Below are 19943 nucleotides of genomic sequence, written 5' to 3'. Positions count from 1 at the left end.
GTTGAAGTTATCGCCAAAAAAACAAATATCAAAATTATAATAATAATTTTATCTTAAGCGAAAACGTGTGATTTGTAAAGGAAAGGATGGACTAAAGAAAAGGACATCATTTGAAATAAGGGGATATGCCTTTTCGTATTAAGGCATGATATAAAAGTAATATCAAACTTTGAGCAAAAGAAAGCAAGACATATTCGACAAAAGAAGTATTTTTAAGAAGAAAAGTATTTTACATTTATTTGTCGGGGAGGGATAAGGTGCTTATGATATGGCTTTGTAATGTAAATTCAAATATTTTATTTCAATAATAAAATAAAAAGCCTTTTGTTATTTTTATTAAAGGCATCGAGATTTAAACTGTAGTCGATTCGTCCTTTATAATCATTTTTTAATTATGAAAACAATTTATGTCAGAGAAGTAGACAAGGTCATCTATGGCATTTTAAACTCGATCATCGCAAGTTTGTGAAATATTTAATTGTTTCCGAATCTATGTCTAATTTGTCTCCCCAACCTAAGGAGTTAAAGCGCAATCTGGACTAGCTTGGAATTGTGTATATATATTTGATCTGTCATGTCTTAATTATTAAATTGTTTATAGTTTATGCACATAGAACATTATAAAGTTGTACGTAATATTCTTCATTGTAGTTCACTATGTTGCCCGAGTAAGCTAAAGCACTGGTCTGTTTATCATTGAAGTATTGGACTTATATTTGAAGTCAGAAAATCTATAACTTCCTTCTTACAAACCTCAAATTCCATTGTTAAAACCTTATACAATTTATACAATCCAAACACTCATAATTCAGTTCCATATTAATCGAGTTCAAGGACTTTGCCAACTGATGAACTCCCCAAAGCTTAAATTCACTACAGAAAAACTCTGAAACAAGTGATCGGGTTCGAGGAGAAGGTCAACCCACCTAGGTGTAGCAGAGCTTGACGTGCAGGGGAATCAAGGTGATTCTCATTCATTGGCCAGAATTGATTGCAGAATCCTATTGGAAAAGTGGTGGGCTCTTGGATTTCCAATCTCTGGTTTTGGGAACCAACAAAACCTATCAAAATTCAAAAAAAAATTACGGTTTACATACACATTGTTAAGGTGACCTGATTAGAGTATTTGTAGGATTCTCTTTTTGACAAGGAAGAAATGATTGTATTGAGAGAGGCCAAGCTCTAGATGAAAAGTAATTGAATTGAATGAGGAGGGGCATAGCTATTAGAGCTTTATCACCATGACTTGCAGCTTCCTAATGGATAATACTTCATAGAAGCTAACCTCATTGACTCTGTCCACTTTGTCTTACATTGTAATTTGTAGTTCGGCATTTGTACTTTATAATTTGTAATTTGTAGTTGACTCTGAAGTTTGAACTTCAACCTCAAAGAATGTAGTAATACAATATGCAATGTGTAATATAATTAAAAAAACCCTCTAAATTACTTAGAAATTTTCTGTTCTGACGGATTCCCAATTTTTCCCTAGTTCAGTAGCAAAAGATTGAGAAAACCTTTACCTTCTGGTCTGCCTAGTAATTCTTCACAAAAACAATTGCTGCTATGGTAGTCAACATTACTTGGATTATGGCCTACCTACTTGGGCAATTCATGCCTGATCAATGATGATGCAAAACACAAATCCATCAATAGTTGGACTAGTGATTCCACTTCTTCTCCTACTTGGAGGAGCTTGCAGGACTAGGGATCAGGAAAACATGCAAATACTTGTATCTTGATAACTGCCTTAGACCCAAGAGATTGCTATGGACTAGACTTCATACAAAGAAGATCTGTAGCCAGCCTCCATGACAGTAAATGGTACTAACCCCCTAATAAGAGAAATCTTTGAAAATATGGAACACACAACCAAAACTATGTTTTCTATATTGCCAACTTGCAATCATGTCATATGGACTTTACTCTTTGGTATTCAACATCTCTACAATACTGCATTTTTGTATACATTCCAATCCGATACAAGTGATCAGAAATATGAAATTTGTCAGATTGTATATGTTTATTTGTAAAATGATCATATCGGTACCCGTACTAGTGTCCAAGTACCCCCATCTTGACACCAATTTGAGAAAAAGTAAACGGAAAATAAATTGGGGGTTGCAGTGCTGATGAAATTTATAGTTTCTCTATTTGAAAACAATCAACTTTATCCTGCAGGGTGCCAGCATATATTTTAAACCTTTACCTTGATTAAGGAAAACATTCAATCTTTTTGGGCACTAACATTCAGAGGGGTATAACTGTCATAAAATCCCCCTTGTTTATCTGTTTATTATTAAAACATGAAAATTCATTTCTAACACAAGTAGCAATGAAAAATAAAAATATCCAGTGCCCATGGAGAAACATAATTAACAAGCTAAAATGCTATTGCCAAACATTCGGAAATAGAAAACAAACATTTAAATTTTGAAATAAACTTGAGTAAACCATAACAAACCGGATTCTGCTCTGCCCATTTCCAAAGCTGTGAAAGTTCCTTATTTCCTAGTCTCCAATGTGGCCTACTGTTAAAAAGAAAACATTTAAGCCTTATCCAATTAACCAAGCGATTTGTAGAAGATGATGTGCTTTGATGAATTCAAACCAAGTTATAAAAAATTGAATACTTAATAATTGATGATAAAATCAAAGACATTAATGTGTGATGATAAAATCAAACAACCCAATAGAAGCTAAGGGAAATACCTAACCACTTTACAAAACAGTGAAGCACATAAATTACAAATTACAAGAACTATTACTGATCAATAGGACCAGAAAGTTTATTAGAACACTTTGTGAAACATCAAAGTTTCAAACCAACAGTCTCATATAAATATCATATCGTAGATAGTGTGTGTTGGTATTTTGATTTCTATTGATGTCAAGTTATGTGTAGATTATTTCAGTAGTGTGTATCCCGTTCATTGCATATGTTTTAAACTTTGACATGTGCATCTATTTTTGGTGATTGTGTTTCAAGTCATGCTTGATATAGTTCTACCTGTTCATCATCAAGAAGAGGAGATAATTGCTGTTATCTCAATGAATGCTGATTGACATTTTTTTCTTGACTCTTCCTCATTGCCTGTATTCCTTTGTAACAGTAATTGTCTGTTTCCAACTAGTATATGTGTCGTATCAGAATATAATGACTCTGTTTCAAAATGTTGCTACTGACAGGCAGGTGGAATATCCTACGTTCTCTCATTAACTTTTATGTTTGCATCTGTTTGTGGTGATCACTTTTCGAGCCATACTTGATTTGGCTCTTGTTGACGTGAGTTTTATTCCAATAAAACATACAGAATCAAGCACTTAATGTTTTGGGGTGAATCATCAAATTTTGGCATTGCGTTGTGCAGCTGAAAGCTTTAAAACAGAGGGGTAACACAGAGGCCAAATGTCCAAATCATGGTTTTAAAGTGGGAACATTAAAATTGAAGTTTGTCGGCATCATGTTATAATGGGTTGAATGTAAAATCCTAAGTGCATTTAAATTTTGGCCAGTCAATTATTCCAAAATTCAGTATAAAGGCATATTCCATGCATAAGGGTCTTAAAATCCTTATAGAAATTTATTTTGAACAGTTAAAATGGTTAAAATCATAAGGAAAACCAATTTTTCTTTATAAACATAGACAAAATCCGGGCTATACAAATTTCCTTCAAATTTTGGCCAAATTCCAGGCTATACATGAATTTGATGGAATTATTGTCATTGATGTCAAACATATAAGGATCAGTGCCAAAGAATAAAAGTCAAAACTTCAACAAGGTCCTAGAATACAAAGATACAAACCATTCAGAGTACCAAGAAAGTAGAGTCTAGTAGAGTCTAAGCCCATCCATGATTCCTTGCTTTCATAGTAAAGTAAAGGTTAGAAATTTAAGTTAAAGCTTAAGTGAAAAAGTCAAAACATATTTTCGTTGCACATTGTGAAGACAAATCTTTGACTTGATATACATTGAATGAATAGTGTTAGTCCCCTACGTGATTACCAGCAAATCACATTATTTCACTAAGAGAGTTCCCATAACTAAAGGAACCTTCAAGTCATTTCACAATCTTACTTTGCAAGCTTAGCATGAGAAATGAACTTATATTAAAAGAGGATTGAATATTTGGTGTTTCACCCAGGAACAGTGAGTGTTTGATTATGTATGTTGTAGTGGAATAAATATCACATCCATAGAAAATGCCGCTAGATGGAGGGTTGTTCAAGTTCTACTTAGAGTTAACAAAGTGAGGATGGTGTACTATGGGACTTTCTACGCCACAACAACCTAGAACAAATTGGGTGGCATACCAAGTGACGTTATCCTAACATTCTAATCACCTGCTTGCATTCAGAAGAGAAGTAAAGTTGAGTACTTGTAAGTTGCTGATATATTAGAAAAGGAAGAAGAGAAGGCTCAAAGGATCAAGAGGCAAAATCAAGAAAGGTTGGAAGTGAGACACAAAAATTAAAAAATGACGAGATAGTTCTTGCTAGATGAAACCAGCCTAAAGCAACTTGGAGAACACCTCAAGATCATATTGTAGCTACATTGCGCGCAATCACTTGGGAAGATAGAGCAGACAATAGAGAGTACTTGGACATAGTGAGGTGTTGAATCGAGAAGAATCGAAAGCACGAGCACTGGAAAGAAGGATTTAAAGCAGGTTGGAGCATCAAACAGAGATCCAAAGGAAGCTTGAAAGGGAACGAAAAGCACAATGATTGGCACAAACAAGCCTCGAGGAGGATCAAAGTTGGGAATCAAGGCTGGATAAGAAGATTGGATCTTTCTTCTCTGAAAGGTTTGAAAGGCTACAGTTTGAAAGAGAAAGAAGGCTAAGGATATTGAGATCTACACCATACCAAGAGGAAGAATTGATCGAGTTGCAATTTGAAAGGAAAGGAAGAAATCATTGGGTGGTTGATGTTAATCTTTGGTAGCTTCAGTTGGATAAACTCATAAAACTAAACTGAAGTTTATATATATATATATATATATATATATATATATATATATATATATATATATTTGTGTGTGTTTAGTTAAATAATAAACTATTATATTAATTAAATATTAATTAATCCATATCTTTTCCACAATATAACAGAGAGATTGCTAGTCTTGGAAAACATATACCGAAAAGGCAATGTTAATACATTTGCAGCAATCCTGATAAAAGAACATGGTATCAGAGTAGGGCTGCAAATATAAGAGAACAATTACCAGACAAATATCTCAATGAACTTGTATCAAGAAAATGGTTCAGCATAGAAACAACCAATCTCATAAACCACTGCCAGCGTCAGATATGTTTGGACTATGCAGCATTAGACAATTCAACAATGGTAAAGGAATTCTGAATGAAAGAATGCACCAAAAATAGTCCGTCAAGGAACACAAAATGCGCTAGCTTAATCAAGGAATTTTGAGGAAGGGAATTTCCATGAAGATCCCCCAAAATGTGCTCAAATGCATATTCTGCCAAGTCGGGGAATTTTATACGGAAATTCAACTTCCCATTAATCAATTTGAAGAAATAAACAGGAATACATTATGAATTACATATGATCCAGTATATAGGAATGAGCTGGGAGGCCAAAGAGAAAGGAACAAAAAAGACATATATGGAAGCATTAGTAATTGGATGATTTATATACAATTTTTTTAGCAGGCTTCCTTTCTTTGCCATCACCAAGCTTAGAGAATGGGCATTCATCACATAGGAATTTGGAAGATTAAGATGATTAGCCAAAACAATTATATCAATAGTGTCAAGATTAGTCTCTTTTGGATTGAAGTTATCAAATTATTACTATAGTTTTATATATATATATATATATATATGGATTAATTTAATTGTAATAATTCTGATGGAATCGCATCTTTACTAAATGTTTGGTTTAAAGGACTAACCGATAGTTATAGATCAGTGTCTATGAATATACTATGTCAAGCCCACGGGGGCCATGACTCTCAATGGCATATGCCACGGGAGAGTCATGTCCCTCCATGGACATTGACTCTTTATGTATATATATCTACCAATGCTATCAGTGACTGAGATGATCAATATCAATAACAAGGCATAGTGATTATTGCAGTCACCTGATACAAGTCATCACCATTATTTAAATATTTTGTTCTGAACATTGAACATTGCAATTTAACTGTAATATATATAGATATACAAGTATGTAAGTCTGAGATAAATAAGTGCATTGATCTTTCTCTATAAAGATCGGATTTCCTTTTCATGGTATCAGAGCCTTGTTAGAGCAAAATCATTGGAAAGAAATTGATAATAGATTTATCACATCAGTCAAAATAAAATTATGACTAAGATGGTGAACGGGATCAAAGTAGAAGATCGATTGGAAGGGGCTGGAAACTTCTCTTCATGGAAAATACGGATTATAGCCTTACTTGAAGAACTTGAATTAGAATCCTTCATACAAGAAGATCTAAAGATGCTTGAAAAAGAACCTTAAAGGACAACATGGAAAACACAAAACAGAAAAGCCAAGAAAATTATAATCGATACAGTTAGAGATCATATTCTCCCTTCAATAGCAAGATTGAAAACAACTTATGGTATTTAAAACTATAAAAGATACATTTGAAATAAACAATGAAAGCAAAATACTTACATTAAAGCAGCAACTCGTGAATATAAAAATAAACAAAGGAGAGCCAATAATGACCTATTTCTTAAGGATTTCTGAAATAAAGAATCAACTTGCCACCATTGTAAACAATGTAGACAATTCAAAACTTTCATTAATTGCTCTAAGAGGACTACCTATATCATGGGAATCATTCATTCAATGTGTAAGTTGCCCTTCTCTTCCAAAATTTTATCAACTAAAGAACAAATGCACTCAAGAGGAGTCACGGCTAATATCAAGAGGAATCTGCACAAATAAGGAAGGAGAGATCCAAGCACTTCATACAAACTCTAGAAATAAAGAAAAGAAGAGGAAGTTCAAACCAAAAAGAGGAAATAACTCTCAAAATCATAAGGAAAGAGATCTATCCAAAGTACACTGCTATCGATGTGATAAGTTTGGTCACATTTCAAGATTTTGTCTAGAAAGGAAGGAAAATCAAGCTACCCTAGCTGAGTCTCATGACGTGGAAAATCCTCTATTTTATTCAGCCTTCTCCAGTGAATTAAACAAAAGTAATAATACTTGGATAATAGATAGCAGAGCTTCAAGACATAATTGGGTTCATAAATTAGTTTGAAACATTTAGAGAGTATTACACAGAAGAAGTCACAACCGGAGACAATTCTACTTATCCAATAAAAGGAATTGGGACTTGCTCCTTACAAATAAAAATAGGAGAAACTCTTCAATTAAAAGATGTGCTATTTGTACCAAGGATAAAAAGAAACCTAATCTCCATTTCGGGTCTAGTTGATCAAGGATATCATGTCACCTTCAATGAGGATAAAGTGTTACTATGGCCTAAAAACTCTAACATAAAGAACGCCATTAGTACAGGATCAAGAGATGAAAGCCTGTACAAATTAAGTATTAAGGCAAAACAACAAGCACCAAATCATTAAGTCCATAAATCAAATGAACTTTGGCATAGAAGATTAGGGCACCTTGGCTTTAGTGCCCTTCCTACCATAGGGAAAATCACTACAGGCATATCTAATCTCAAATTTGATCACATTAGTATTTGTAAAGGGTGTGCCCTAAGAAAAAATAAAAAAGGATATTTTCATTTAAGTAAAAACAAGTCTAAAATTGTACTAGAACTTGTTCACACCGATTTGTGTTGACCCATGTCAACACCTTCACTAGGGGGATTGTTGTACTATGTGACTTTCAGTGATGATTGCTCTAGAAAAACGTGGATATACTTTCTTAAACTTAAAGAATCTAATGAAGTTTTACAAAAATTCAAAGAATTTAAAGCCCTAGTGGAAAATCACACTAGAAAGAAAATAAAAATATTAAAGATCAGATAATGGAGGTGAGTACACATCTAACATCTTCAAAGGATTCTGCATTTATGTTGGGATTAAGAGGGAGACTACAGTACCTTATAATCCTCAACAAAATGGGGTTGCAAAAAGGAAAAGTAGAACTATTATAGAAGCAACAAAAGCCATGATTCATAAGCAAAATCTCCCTATGTCTTTTTGGGCCGAAGCAACAAGTATAGTAGTATACTTTCAAAATAGAAGTTCTCATGCAACATTAGAAAATGTAACCCCTAAAGAAGCCTTCATAGGGAACAAACCAGATCTTAGTCATCTAAGAATTTTCGGTTGTCCAATCTACATTCACATTCCCAAAGAGAAAAGGTCTAAATTAGAACCTTCCGAAAAGAAAGGCATATTCGATGGCTATAGTGAAACAAGTAAGGCATACAAAGTATATATTCCAGGACAAAGTCTGTTGAAATCAATACGAATGTTAAGTTTGACAAAGATATCGCTTTCAAAACATCCTTAAACAAAGAAGACAAGGAAATTGAGAATCATAAGGAGTTCATCATAGAAGATGATTGTAATACTAAGAATCAGAGGGAGAACACTATAGAAGATAATTCAACTGGAAACTTGAGGGAGATTTTTTCCCGAAGAACAAGACACACCTAAATCTAATGCTGAGAATGATGAACTTTTAAATCACGAGAAAAGGCCACTATGGGCGAGAAAAATGATTGAAGAGAACAACGTAGAACCAGGTGAGATTTCTAGAGCAAATAAGAAAATAAGAAATCAAAAATGATATGTTGCCTTAATAACAAAACTCACAAAAACATAACCAACTAATGTTGAGGAGACTTTTAAATGTCAAGCATGGAAAGATGCAATGGTAGAGGAATATCAATCCATTCTAAAAAATGATGTCTGGGATATTGTCCCTAGACCTAAAGACTAATCAGTTGTATCTTCAAAATGGCTATTTAAAATCATGTATGCACTTGACGGAAGCATTGAAAACAAAAAGCAAGATTTGTTGGAAGGGGTTTTTCTCAAAAGGCCTGAATTGGTTAAGAAGAAACATTTGCTCCAGTTGCACGTTACACCTCAGTAAGAACGATAACCGCCATTGCTACATCCAAAGGATGGAAAATACATCAAATGGATGTAAAGGCAGCCTTCTTGAATGGCATCATTAAAGAGGAAGTATATATAGAACAACCTGAAAAGTTCACCACACATGATAGCAAGCTTTATCTATGCAAACTAAAGAAAGCACTCTATGGCCTTAAGCAAGCTCCCAGGGCTTGGTATGAGAGGATAGATAACTATCTCTCCAAATTAAAATACTCTAAAAAAGAAGTTGATCCTAACATATATTTCAAAATATCCAACGACGACATGTTAATTCTTGTTCTTTATGTTGATGATTTATCGATAACAGGTGTAAACCACCTTATAGCTAAATGCAAACAAGACCTCATAGCTGAATTTGATATGAAGGATCTTGGACTTCTACATTATTTCAAGGTCTAGAAGTGTAGCACAAAGAGAACTATATTTTCCTAAATCAAGAAAAAAATACACTACTGATATATTGACTAGATTTGGGATGATGGACTGTAAGCCTCTTTCAACTCCAATGGAAACTAACCTTCATAAGCTTAAAACTGAAGCAACAGATTCAGAACCTATAGACCCTACTCACTATCATCAAATTGTCGAATCTCTTATGTACCTGGCATTTACAAGACCAGATATCGTTATGCTATGAATGTGTTAAGTCATTTCATGTGTGAACCTAAGAAGATCCACCTAATGGTTGCGAAGCATATTTCAAGATATCTACGAGGAACAATTTGACTTGGACTGAAGTATACGAATACAAAGTTACAACTTCAAGGGTATTTTGATTCAAACTAGGCAGGCAATTCTATTTATCGTAAGAGTACTACAACATGTTGTTTTAGTCTTGGATCAGCCATGATATCCTAATTCAGTAGAAAACAGTCAGCAGTTGCTCAGAGCTGCACTTAAGTTGAATATATGGCTGCCTCTATGGGAGCACGTGAAATAGTATAGCTAAGAAAACTTCTATATGGATTATTTGGAAAAACACTAAAGCCCACCATAATCCACTGTGACAATCAAAGTTGTATTAAATTATCAGTTAATCCAGTTTTCCATAACAAGTCCAAGCACATAGAAATTCCTTACCACTATACAAGGGACATGGTTGACAGAGATGTTATCAAGTTGATTTACATTAGCACCGAAGAACAAAATGCAGACATTTTCACTAAGCCTCTTGCAAAGTTGAAAATTGAATACTTCAGAAACAAACTTAGTATGACTAAGTTGTAACTCGAGATTAGAATATCGTATTATGTAATTTATTCATGAATATTTAAATAAAAACCAATATTGCAATATTGTGGATGTGTTGTGGCATGAAAGATGACAATCTTTTATGCGGATATGGCCGTTGTTGTAAGGTGACGATCTTATCAATAGTTTGACCTATTACCATGTGTCAATTGGTTGAAGCACTTGATGATGGATGTATCAAGATTGACTACATTAAGTTGAAGTCCTGGATTGTGTTGGATATCTTGATATAAGTGTTATCACTAGATCTAGCTCCAAACTAATTTGGAATTGTGATAACGGTTGTATCATAATTGTGATGGATTGAAGAATTCATTATCTTCATCGTCTAAAATTGATACTAGTGCATTCTTGAGTTGAATGATTTCAATCCTCCTTATGTTTACCGTACAAGGTAAAATGATACTTATCGCATGTAGTACAGTAAGATATAACACAGAACAGATATTCTAATCATATACACAATATGCACTCCAATGCTTACAATATGATTATGATGATTACAATGATGATGATGATCCAAAGTCCCTTCCGGACGATGTACATATACTTTCCCAAAGGGGTGACTCAATCGTCATGCGCCCTTTCGGATACAATTCTACCCGTCGGCTACACTATAGATTTTACCAACAACATTATGCCCACCAAAAAGTAAAGTTGTCTCTAGACGACAATTACAAAATATCCAAAACAAATTGACAAAATGAAATACATTAGCTGACTAACTATAACAAGATAGATCTATTTCTGTCACATCACATTCACATTCCTCCCATGCCTACACCAAACTGGTCTCCAAAACACGTTGCATCTGTAGCCTCCGCTAACACAATACTGTCACCTTAGCCAATCTGACCTTGATAGCCATCTGTGCCACCTCTGCTTCCAACTCCTGGGTAAACTAAGCCAAGCGTCGCTCTAGTGCCTCCAACTGGATGGTCAGCTTCTCCCGAACTTTCTATGCATCCACCAAGATAGCCTCATGTCCAACACCTACTCCGAGTGCCTCAAAGCGTAGCATCCCTCTCGAAAGGCTTGCTCCAATGCTCTCTCCACCTCTGGCAGATAGACACTCTCATCAACTGGTCACAGTTCCCACGACTAATAATTGAACTAACCGAGGGTCTAGGGGGCAACGCCCCCAGCAGGGTCGAGGGACAGCACCCCTGCCGCCAAGACCAAATTAGCACCCTCAAACCCACGCATAAGTCCATGGAACACACCATTTTTGTGATTTTCTTCCGATCCCATACTCTTTCTACCAACCGCTTATGTTTTTTTTTTTAGAACCTCCTATCACCCTTCTTCTGTGTCGCCCCTTGTATCAATTTATCTCGTACAGTTGTGCAATGATGTTTTATAACTTCTCTATAGCTGTCGTACGGTGTACAACACTCTCCTGTCTGTGCGTTGGTCTTCTTACGGTGTGTCAAGTACCCTTCTCTGTGTGAATAGTATGACCGTACGGCAATCCTTCCAGTCCATACTGCAATCCTTCCTCCCAATCCATATAGTGTTCTTCCTCCCAATTTGTACAGAAGTCCTTCCTTCTAGTCCGTATGGTATACTTATGTGTCAATCGTACAGTCGTACAATGTCTACCTTCTTCTACCTCCAAGGTTGTACGGTGTCTTTATTTGATGTGCTTCTTTCGTACAATGCTCTCCCCTCCTATTTTGTTGTACGGTTGTTTTTTCCATCTCTTGTAACCTTCTAACTAGTTGTACAGTGCTCTTCCTAGGCCGTATGGTGAAGCTTATGTGATCTCCTGAGAGCCTCATACAAGGTTGTACCGTCTACTATATAGATCTTATGTTTTTCCTGTCCATACGGTCGTATGGTCTACTTTTCATGTGTTCTGGCAAAGTTTCGTACGGTATTGCCTTCACGTCTGTATGGTGAGTGCCTCCCACATCATCTAGTCCTTCGCTCCATTTGAAGGTCGTACGGTGTCTACTTCCTCCCAGTTGGTGTTGTATCTGTACAGTCCTCCTTCATACGCTGTTTCTAATGCTTTCTTTGTATTGTACGGCCGCACAGTTGACTATGCTTCCTATTGCTGTACATTGAGCTCCTCCTTTATACTGAATGGTCGTACGATGAGTTCTTCTCATGCGCTCGTATATATGAATTATTGCAGTCGTATAGCACCTTATATAGCTTTCAGCTTATTTTATTGTTTTTTCGATACATTTTATAATTTTCTTTTATATTTACTAAACTTTATACTCTATTTACATCTATTTATCCTACATATATACATTATTGTTTTTATTCCTCTTTACACTGTCTTTGAAGTGTTCGTCCTCAAAGGCACGTTATTTCTTTCATGATAGACTTTTAGCTTCAATTCATTCACTGCATCGGCCACTTCCTTCCCGTCGAGCGTCCATAATTTGATTGCCCCATTATCACCAACTTCATGGATTTTGTATGGTCCTACCCACTTCACTTTGAACTTTCCTGGTCTAATCTCGTTCCCCCCATCATACTTCAAAACTAACTGGCTTGGGTGAAATTTATTTAATTTTAAATGCTTGTCATGCCATACCTTACGCCTATTTTGTGTAACTTTCGTAGCCCATTATGCCTGTAGTTGTCAGTCATTCAATTTATTTAAATTGTACCTCTCTCTCAAACTTTTCATATCTCCCAGTTTGTTCTCGATCCTGATCCTTAAACTCAATACCATGAATTCCATCAGCTGCACTCCTTGCCATCAATCACTGTATTCTTGATTATAGAACTTTCACTCCGTACTGCTTAAGTTTTTATTAAGCCTTTCCTTTGTTTCCTATGCAAATAGTACAATGTGTTTTCCTTGCCGTCGGTACCTTTCTACTAAATCTGTGGTGCGGTGTAACCTTTTCTTTCCACGCAGCCCATTAACCATGTACCGTATGGTGGAATCTTTCCTTTTTTGGGTTTGTACGGTATGTTCTTCCTCTTGTACTAGCCATATGGTATGTTCTTTTCTTCAGCTTCAGTTGTAACCGTCTTGCCTTATTTTGCTTCTCTATATTCCTTCGAACATTAATTTTCCTCTCCTTTATTACCTTTGTCGACCCTTAACATATTACAGCTCAGAAAGAGCTCGTAGTCCTCCATCTACCAATGGAGTGGGCCATTCACTGAGTCCAAATCATCATCATTAGACCCTCCTTCCAGTTTCAATACTCCCTGTTCATCAGGTTTCATTCTCTTCTTCCCCTCATCATCCCCTCCACCTTCACCTTCAGAATCCGACGACGTTGCCTCCTCACCTACCATCTGTGTGCAGGTTAATTATAAATCTTCTGCCTCAATGTTCCATGGATAGGGTATTCTGTTTTCTAGTCATATTTCACTTTTGCTTGCACCAACCAACCCCGTCCAAGAATAGCGTCATACCCTTTTCCTTTTAGTGGGATCACTACGAAATCTAACAGAAATGGTTGCATTCCAATAGTTACTGGTTGTTCCATCAGGGTTCCCAACGGCTTGATTTTGTGTTAATCCGCCATGAGTAATTAAAATATAGGTGGCCACAACGTAGGTTGACCCAACTTTTTCCATATATCCTCTGGTAAAACATTCACGCCTGACCCTCCGTCCACAATTGTGTCTGTAAGTACGGTTCTCGGAATACCCATTTCTACTATTGTCGGATGTCTTCCCATCATCAGTGCCAGTAGCATTGGGTCTGCTACAGTCTTTCCACTACCGTCCTTTCCTATTTCCTCTGTTGCTTTCAAAAGTGGTGCCATATCCAGAATTGTCGTTTGTAACTGAGGCATTGTAAGGTCTTTTAATTTTATAAAGACTTCTATTTGCATTGCCTTCCTTATCATGTTTTTGTTCAACCAGGTCCCTCTTCGAGGTGTTGGCAATGTCTTTTACTTGCAACTTTCCCATTTCCATCTGTTTTTCCAACTTTGTTTGTGCTTGTTGCAACCTCTTCTTTTCTTCCTTTGCGTCAGGGTACTTTGCCTTCTTAGCTTGCTCACGCGTAATGGCTAGTGCTTCCTCATCACATGTTTCGATGCTTAACAAATTCACCCCTGCTTCGGGCATTTCGTATCTTCATGGTCTCCCGAACCACACCATCTGAATAGTAGTTGCGGCGTCTCCTTCATGGTACAATCTCTGGCAAAGTGCCCCCAAAGGTTGCATGCACGGCATTGTATCATCGGCCATCCACTCGAGTCGTACTGTATCCAACTTCGGCCTCCATTGTTATTATTGTTATTATTATTACCACCCCTTTCATGCTGGTTATTGTTGTGATATCCTCCTGAGGTTGCGTCGTTATTCACGTTTGTTCCAGTGGACACTTCCTGCATTAGTAACACTTAGTAACAAATATTGATGATCTTAGTTAGCCTCTTTAAAACTACATAATTAAAAGGTACACCCGCCTTGGTGGGACAAAAACTAAAGAGGAGAGGATATGACCCTTGAGGTTAATCATGTTTGTTGGCTAAGATTGTATATTTGAGGTTGTAAGTGTTTAAGATTATGTTTTTCCCAAGTTGCAATTTTTATAACCTTAGTTACCAGTTCAAGTTGGATTCGAAATACGGGTTCGAAGAACTGGTTCATTGGTACGACAAAATTTTGAAAAAGGTTTTGGGTTCGTTCGGTTTAGTTTGTACAAAAACATGTAAAAATTATAAACAATTATATATATACATATTTATGAAGCTTACAAGCAAAACTTGTATAAAACTTTATATATATCTGATTTTGTTTCTAATATAGCTCAAAATCCAATCTTTCAACTCCTCCTTGCACAAACTTACTTTTGCTCAATCACATATTTGCTCAAAAAATCACCTATTTCCACACCACAAATGATGTTAGAAGCCAAAATAACCTATTTACATTCACTTTATAGGGCTGCGAAGCTCAAAATAATATCAAAAATATTTTTAAAAATGACTTAAAAGTCGTTTGTCATCGGAAATTCGCCTAGCTTCGATGCAAATTAGATCTAGGCACATCAAATTCACTTGGGTTCGAATCACCCCCTTGTAAATGGAACCCTACTCGAATTTGGGTCAAGCTGGACCAATATTTCACACTAGTTCGAACCCAAACATGATTCTGGGGGCAAACCAGCGAACCCAGGTAACAAAATTTATAACTAACAGATTTGCGACTTTGTTGGCGATGTTTCTAGCTTTAATATTTTCCTTTCTTTAAGGGTGGCGACTATTTTCTGAAATCCCTAGTTTTTATAAAGCAGGTAGTATGTCTTTTCAATTGCATAGAATGCGTAGTTTTAATGAAATTTCGTGTTTCCTAAGCTCTTTGTCGATTGGTATCAAAATTGGTCTACGTGAGTTTAGTGGTAGCATGATCCGGATTTTGAATACCTAATCGATGATTGGGGATGCAAGGTAATCATTATACAATTTGGCTCCACGCTCCATAGGTTCATGGTTTTTGGAATGCTTCAGTGAAAAGGCAAATGATTCTATTCTACTTGAGGAGTTCACAAATATCAAAATACAAAGCAATACAATTCCTTAATTCAACATTAGATTTTTGAAAACTATTCAAGATTTGCAGAGAAATATGAAGCCTAATGATGCATGGGCCCTAATTGTGTATCTCAATGTTTTTGATGAAAATATGAGTTATAAAATAAGAATGGAAGACCCGAGAGACTTGTGTGAAGCATTTAAAATTGCCAGTAATATTGAGAAGGTTAAAAAGTATGGCCGAGTGATGAAATTCAAACCTAATGAAGGAGTATCACTAAAGCATTTCATGGGTTGGACTAATATGAATTATCCATATAATGCGTAGAGGGATCCCTCATATATATATATACACACACACACACACACACACACCCTTTTGTTCTCCCATGACTCAAAATAGAGAAGCAGATGCCCCCCTTTCTATAGCAAAAGTGAAAACAACCATGAGAACAATGGAATCGATGGTTACTGTGATTCAGACTCCCTGCCTAATGATGAAATGGACAAGAAATTGGAAAGAAATGTCAACATGATTAATCCCTTGCTCGCTTAAAATGAGGAGGATACTGATCAAGAATTTTGTACAGGATTACAATGGGGAAATATACAGGTATAAACGAATCCTTTGTACGAGAAATATGAAGATACTGGAACAAAAGATATTAAGCAACTTGATGAAGAACTTGTTATTGAACAAGGAAGTTTATCTGGTTCTCAATATGACACGACTATGTACATGAATCATTATGCTACACAAGAAGATTTTCCCATTAACAAAAATTGTTCATTGAACAATAGGAGATGCATGAACAAGATAATTAGTTAGGAATATACAATTATTCCTCTTCAAATAGATTTGATAGTCCAGACAAACATTAGAACATAATAATCTCTTCATTCCAAATTGTTGATACCTCTCAGTCCGAAGTTTGTTGCAATAAGGAAAGTCTCCCAATGAGTTATTTTGAAGTAATGGTTTTAAAAGAAGTTGGCCTCATCACATTATGGAGATACAGAAACGAGTATTTGACCGAGGGAAACTTATAATTTAAATTTTGCCAAATAAAGTTTGGTCAGCTTCTCCAAAATAGAAGGATTCTTGCAATAACAAGAATGATATGCAACCGCTAGAAAGAGCCACTGATAGGACTTTTTCATTTTTGTACATATTGAATGAAAAGATTGGTAGATGATGGTTTTGAGGGTCTTTCAAAAAGCTATATCCCTATTTCATAGGGTGGTTTACTTGAGGTCTACGAAATAGCGAAATTGTGGGTTTTGCACTGAGGAATGGTTAGGTACAACAACACTATGTGTTGGTCCCCAAAACCACAGATTGGAAATCCAAGAGCTTGCCACTTCTCTAACGAGATTCTACAATCAATTCTGGCCAACGAATGGGAATACTTCTGGATTCCCCTGCACTTCAGGGTCTACTACACCTAGGTAGGTAGACATTCACCTCAAACTTGACCACCCTATTCAAGGCTTTTATAGAGCGAATTTAAACTCTATGAGTTCTCTGGCTGGCAAGGTCTTCAAACTCGATCAAAATGAAATTAAATGTTGAATGTTTGAATTGAATGCATGTTTTGTATAATATTTGTCAATAAAGGATTTGATGCTTGTAAGAAGGAAGATATAGATTTTCTAACTTCAAATATAAATCCAAAAATACTTCAATGATTCAAAGGACTAGTGCCTTTGCTTATTCGAGCAACAGAGTCAACTACAATGAAGATTATCACGTACAACTTTATCAAGTTCTATGCACTTCAACTAGAAACAATTTAGCAATCCAAACACGGCGGATCACGTATATATATGCAATTTTAAACTAGTCCAAATTGCACTTTAACTCCTAAGGTAGAGACAAACTAAACATAGATATGGAAACAATTTAATATTTCAATATATCTAGGATGATCGAATTTAAAATGCCATAAATAACTTAGTCCAAATTGCACGTTAACTCCTAAGGTAGAGACAAACTAAACATAGATATGGAAACAATTTAATATTTCAATATATCTAGGATGATCGAGTTTAAAATGCCATAAATAACCTAGTCCACTTATCTGATATTTAAATTGCTTACAAAATTTAAAGATGATTATAAAGGACGAATCAATTGCAATTTAAATCTCCATGCCTTAAATATAAACAAAAGGCTTTTTATTTATCATTACAATATTATATTTGAATTTTGTATTACAAAGCCGTATTTCTGTTCCTTATTCCTCCTCACAAGTGAATGTAAAAAACTTTTTCTTCAAATGGTTTTATCAAATATGTCTTTTGTTTTTGTTTTTCTCATTATTTATATCTTGATATTGACGGAATGTGACTTTTCAAACTCAATAGTCACTTCCTTGCATAAAAATAAATGATGTGGCTATCCTCCATCCAAATTGTACAGTTGACCAATATTCAAAAAATCGAAAACATCATGGATTTTTCTGAAAATCTCAGCGTTTGATCTTCATGATCTGCATAGTTTCTAGCCAAAAACAACAAAAAAATTGGAAAAAAATCATTAAGTTTTCGTGGATTTGGAAAAAAACAAGTTTGACTTTGTTTCGTCTTTAGTGCATTTTGGATGGAGATTAGCCTGTCCCAAAAATAAATCACACCCCTTCCTTTTTATAATAAATGTAAAGAGAATTTTACTTAATATTTTAACTATTGGTTCTATGAGTTGAATTTGATATAGAATTTATCTGTTTTGTTTTACTTATATGTCATGTAAGTTTTATATGCCTCTTGAAATATACAGCTGTTTTTGCCTTAATTATCGTTCAGGCCACCTGTAAGTCTTTGAACACTAATGTGCTCATTCCATTCTCTTTTAATTGCTGGTGACTAATTGGGCTGCCAGATAGCCTTGCAAACTGTGAGCTTGGACACTCACATGATTGCTTACCATGCTGACGACTCATCTAGACACATGCAATCATTCATTGGTTCGGCTATTAGAGTTATCTACATATCATGGCTCTCAGACTCCCTCAACGGTGTGGTATTGAAACCTTCATTGTTTTCTCTTCACGCGTATTATTCTACTGCACAGGCTACCATATGATGATATTTACACAGTGGATGACTTATACTTTCGAATCTGATATTGATCGCTTATTTGATCTTCTCCTTCGTCAAAAAAACACGTACTCTTCCATAGGCATGATCAGGAAAGGTCAAATGCATTCTGTTGTTAATATTTTATCGGGCCTCCAGTTTATCGTTGTACAAGTATCTTGCCATAAATGACGCTTCTCGGATTCCTGTCTATCGAACACATAATTGGAGACCAAATCCATTAGTTCCTCCATGAAAGCCTTGCTGTATGAAGTGCACAAGTTTCTTTCAGTTATCGATGTACAATGAACATTACGTACAATGAACATCGTTGGACCAATCTTCTCTTAACAGCGACCATACTCCATTTGGAAGAATGCTGCATATGATTCTCAGTGTTCACAGTGTTACTTCGATGTGTGGCTAAGACTCTTGACTGTCGTGAATGATCTTTCTTTTCATCTTGATACCACCATCTAATATTTTTTTCTTGCCTCTCTATTGATTCATATGCTGCCTGTGGAAATGTCTCATTCATTCCCAATCTGAAAGATGAATATATATTTTTTAAGCCAACAATTCCAGACTCTTTACCATAGAAAATCATCCCGGGTTCTTTTAGATTCTAAACTCCCTATTAAAATCATAGAATTGTGATGCTCTTATTGATTTACGTCATTCTTTCCATGTTCTGCTATTTCATTAATCTAGTCTGCTCCAACTAATCTTTGTGGTTTGTCCTTTGTTGGGCTCAGTGTATTTACTTTTCTTGCTATTTAACAAATAGCATGTGTTCTCTAATCCACAATAGTAGGAGTTCGATGATATTTCCATTAGTACTTCATATAGAATCAAATCCACTGCCACCATCTTTTGTTGCCTGTGTATCTCAGATAGAAGAAATGTACTCATCATTTGATCACTGTTCAAGCCATGATGTATAGTTCTATTAATTGTCAATGTATACATACATATATAGTCTTATTGTTTTGTATTATTTCCTTACTGACTGAAAACATTTCTTCATATCTGATTAAATGGATTGCTGTTGGCTTTGA

The 19943-nt window shown here is 35.5% G+C and overlaps 1 protein-coding gene across 6 annotated transcripts in view; it reads right to left on the bottom strand.

Moving 5' to 3' along the window:
* Positions 1–19943, bottom strand: part of THO1 (nuclear matrix protein-like protein) — a 175257-nt gene that overhangs the window by 45943 nt on the left and 109371 nt on the right. For 4 of the 6 annotated variants that reach the window (XM_089789045.1, XM_089789047.1, XM_089789050.1 and 1 more), the window contains one exon: positions 2465–2531. In XM_089789045.1, the coding sequence (XP_089645171.1) occupies positions 2465–2531 (67 nt within the window). The remainder of the gene's footprint in view (positions 1–2464; positions 2532–19943) is intronic. The other 2 variants (XM_089789046.1, XM_089789048.1) reach the window with 1 other exon arrangement.

This window comes from Cupressus sempervirens, chromosome 6, assembly GCF_028749045.1.
Source record: "Cupressus sempervirens isolate cs-2001-9-10 chromosome 6, ASM2874904v1, whole genome shotgun sequence".
Classification (NCBI taxonomy): Eukaryota; Viridiplantae; Streptophyta; class Pinopsida; order Cupressales; family Cupressaceae; genus Cupressus; species Cupressus sempervirens.
The sequence above is the reverse complement of the archived record's forward strand: the minus strand, read 5'-3'. Positions and strand labels throughout refer to the sequence as shown.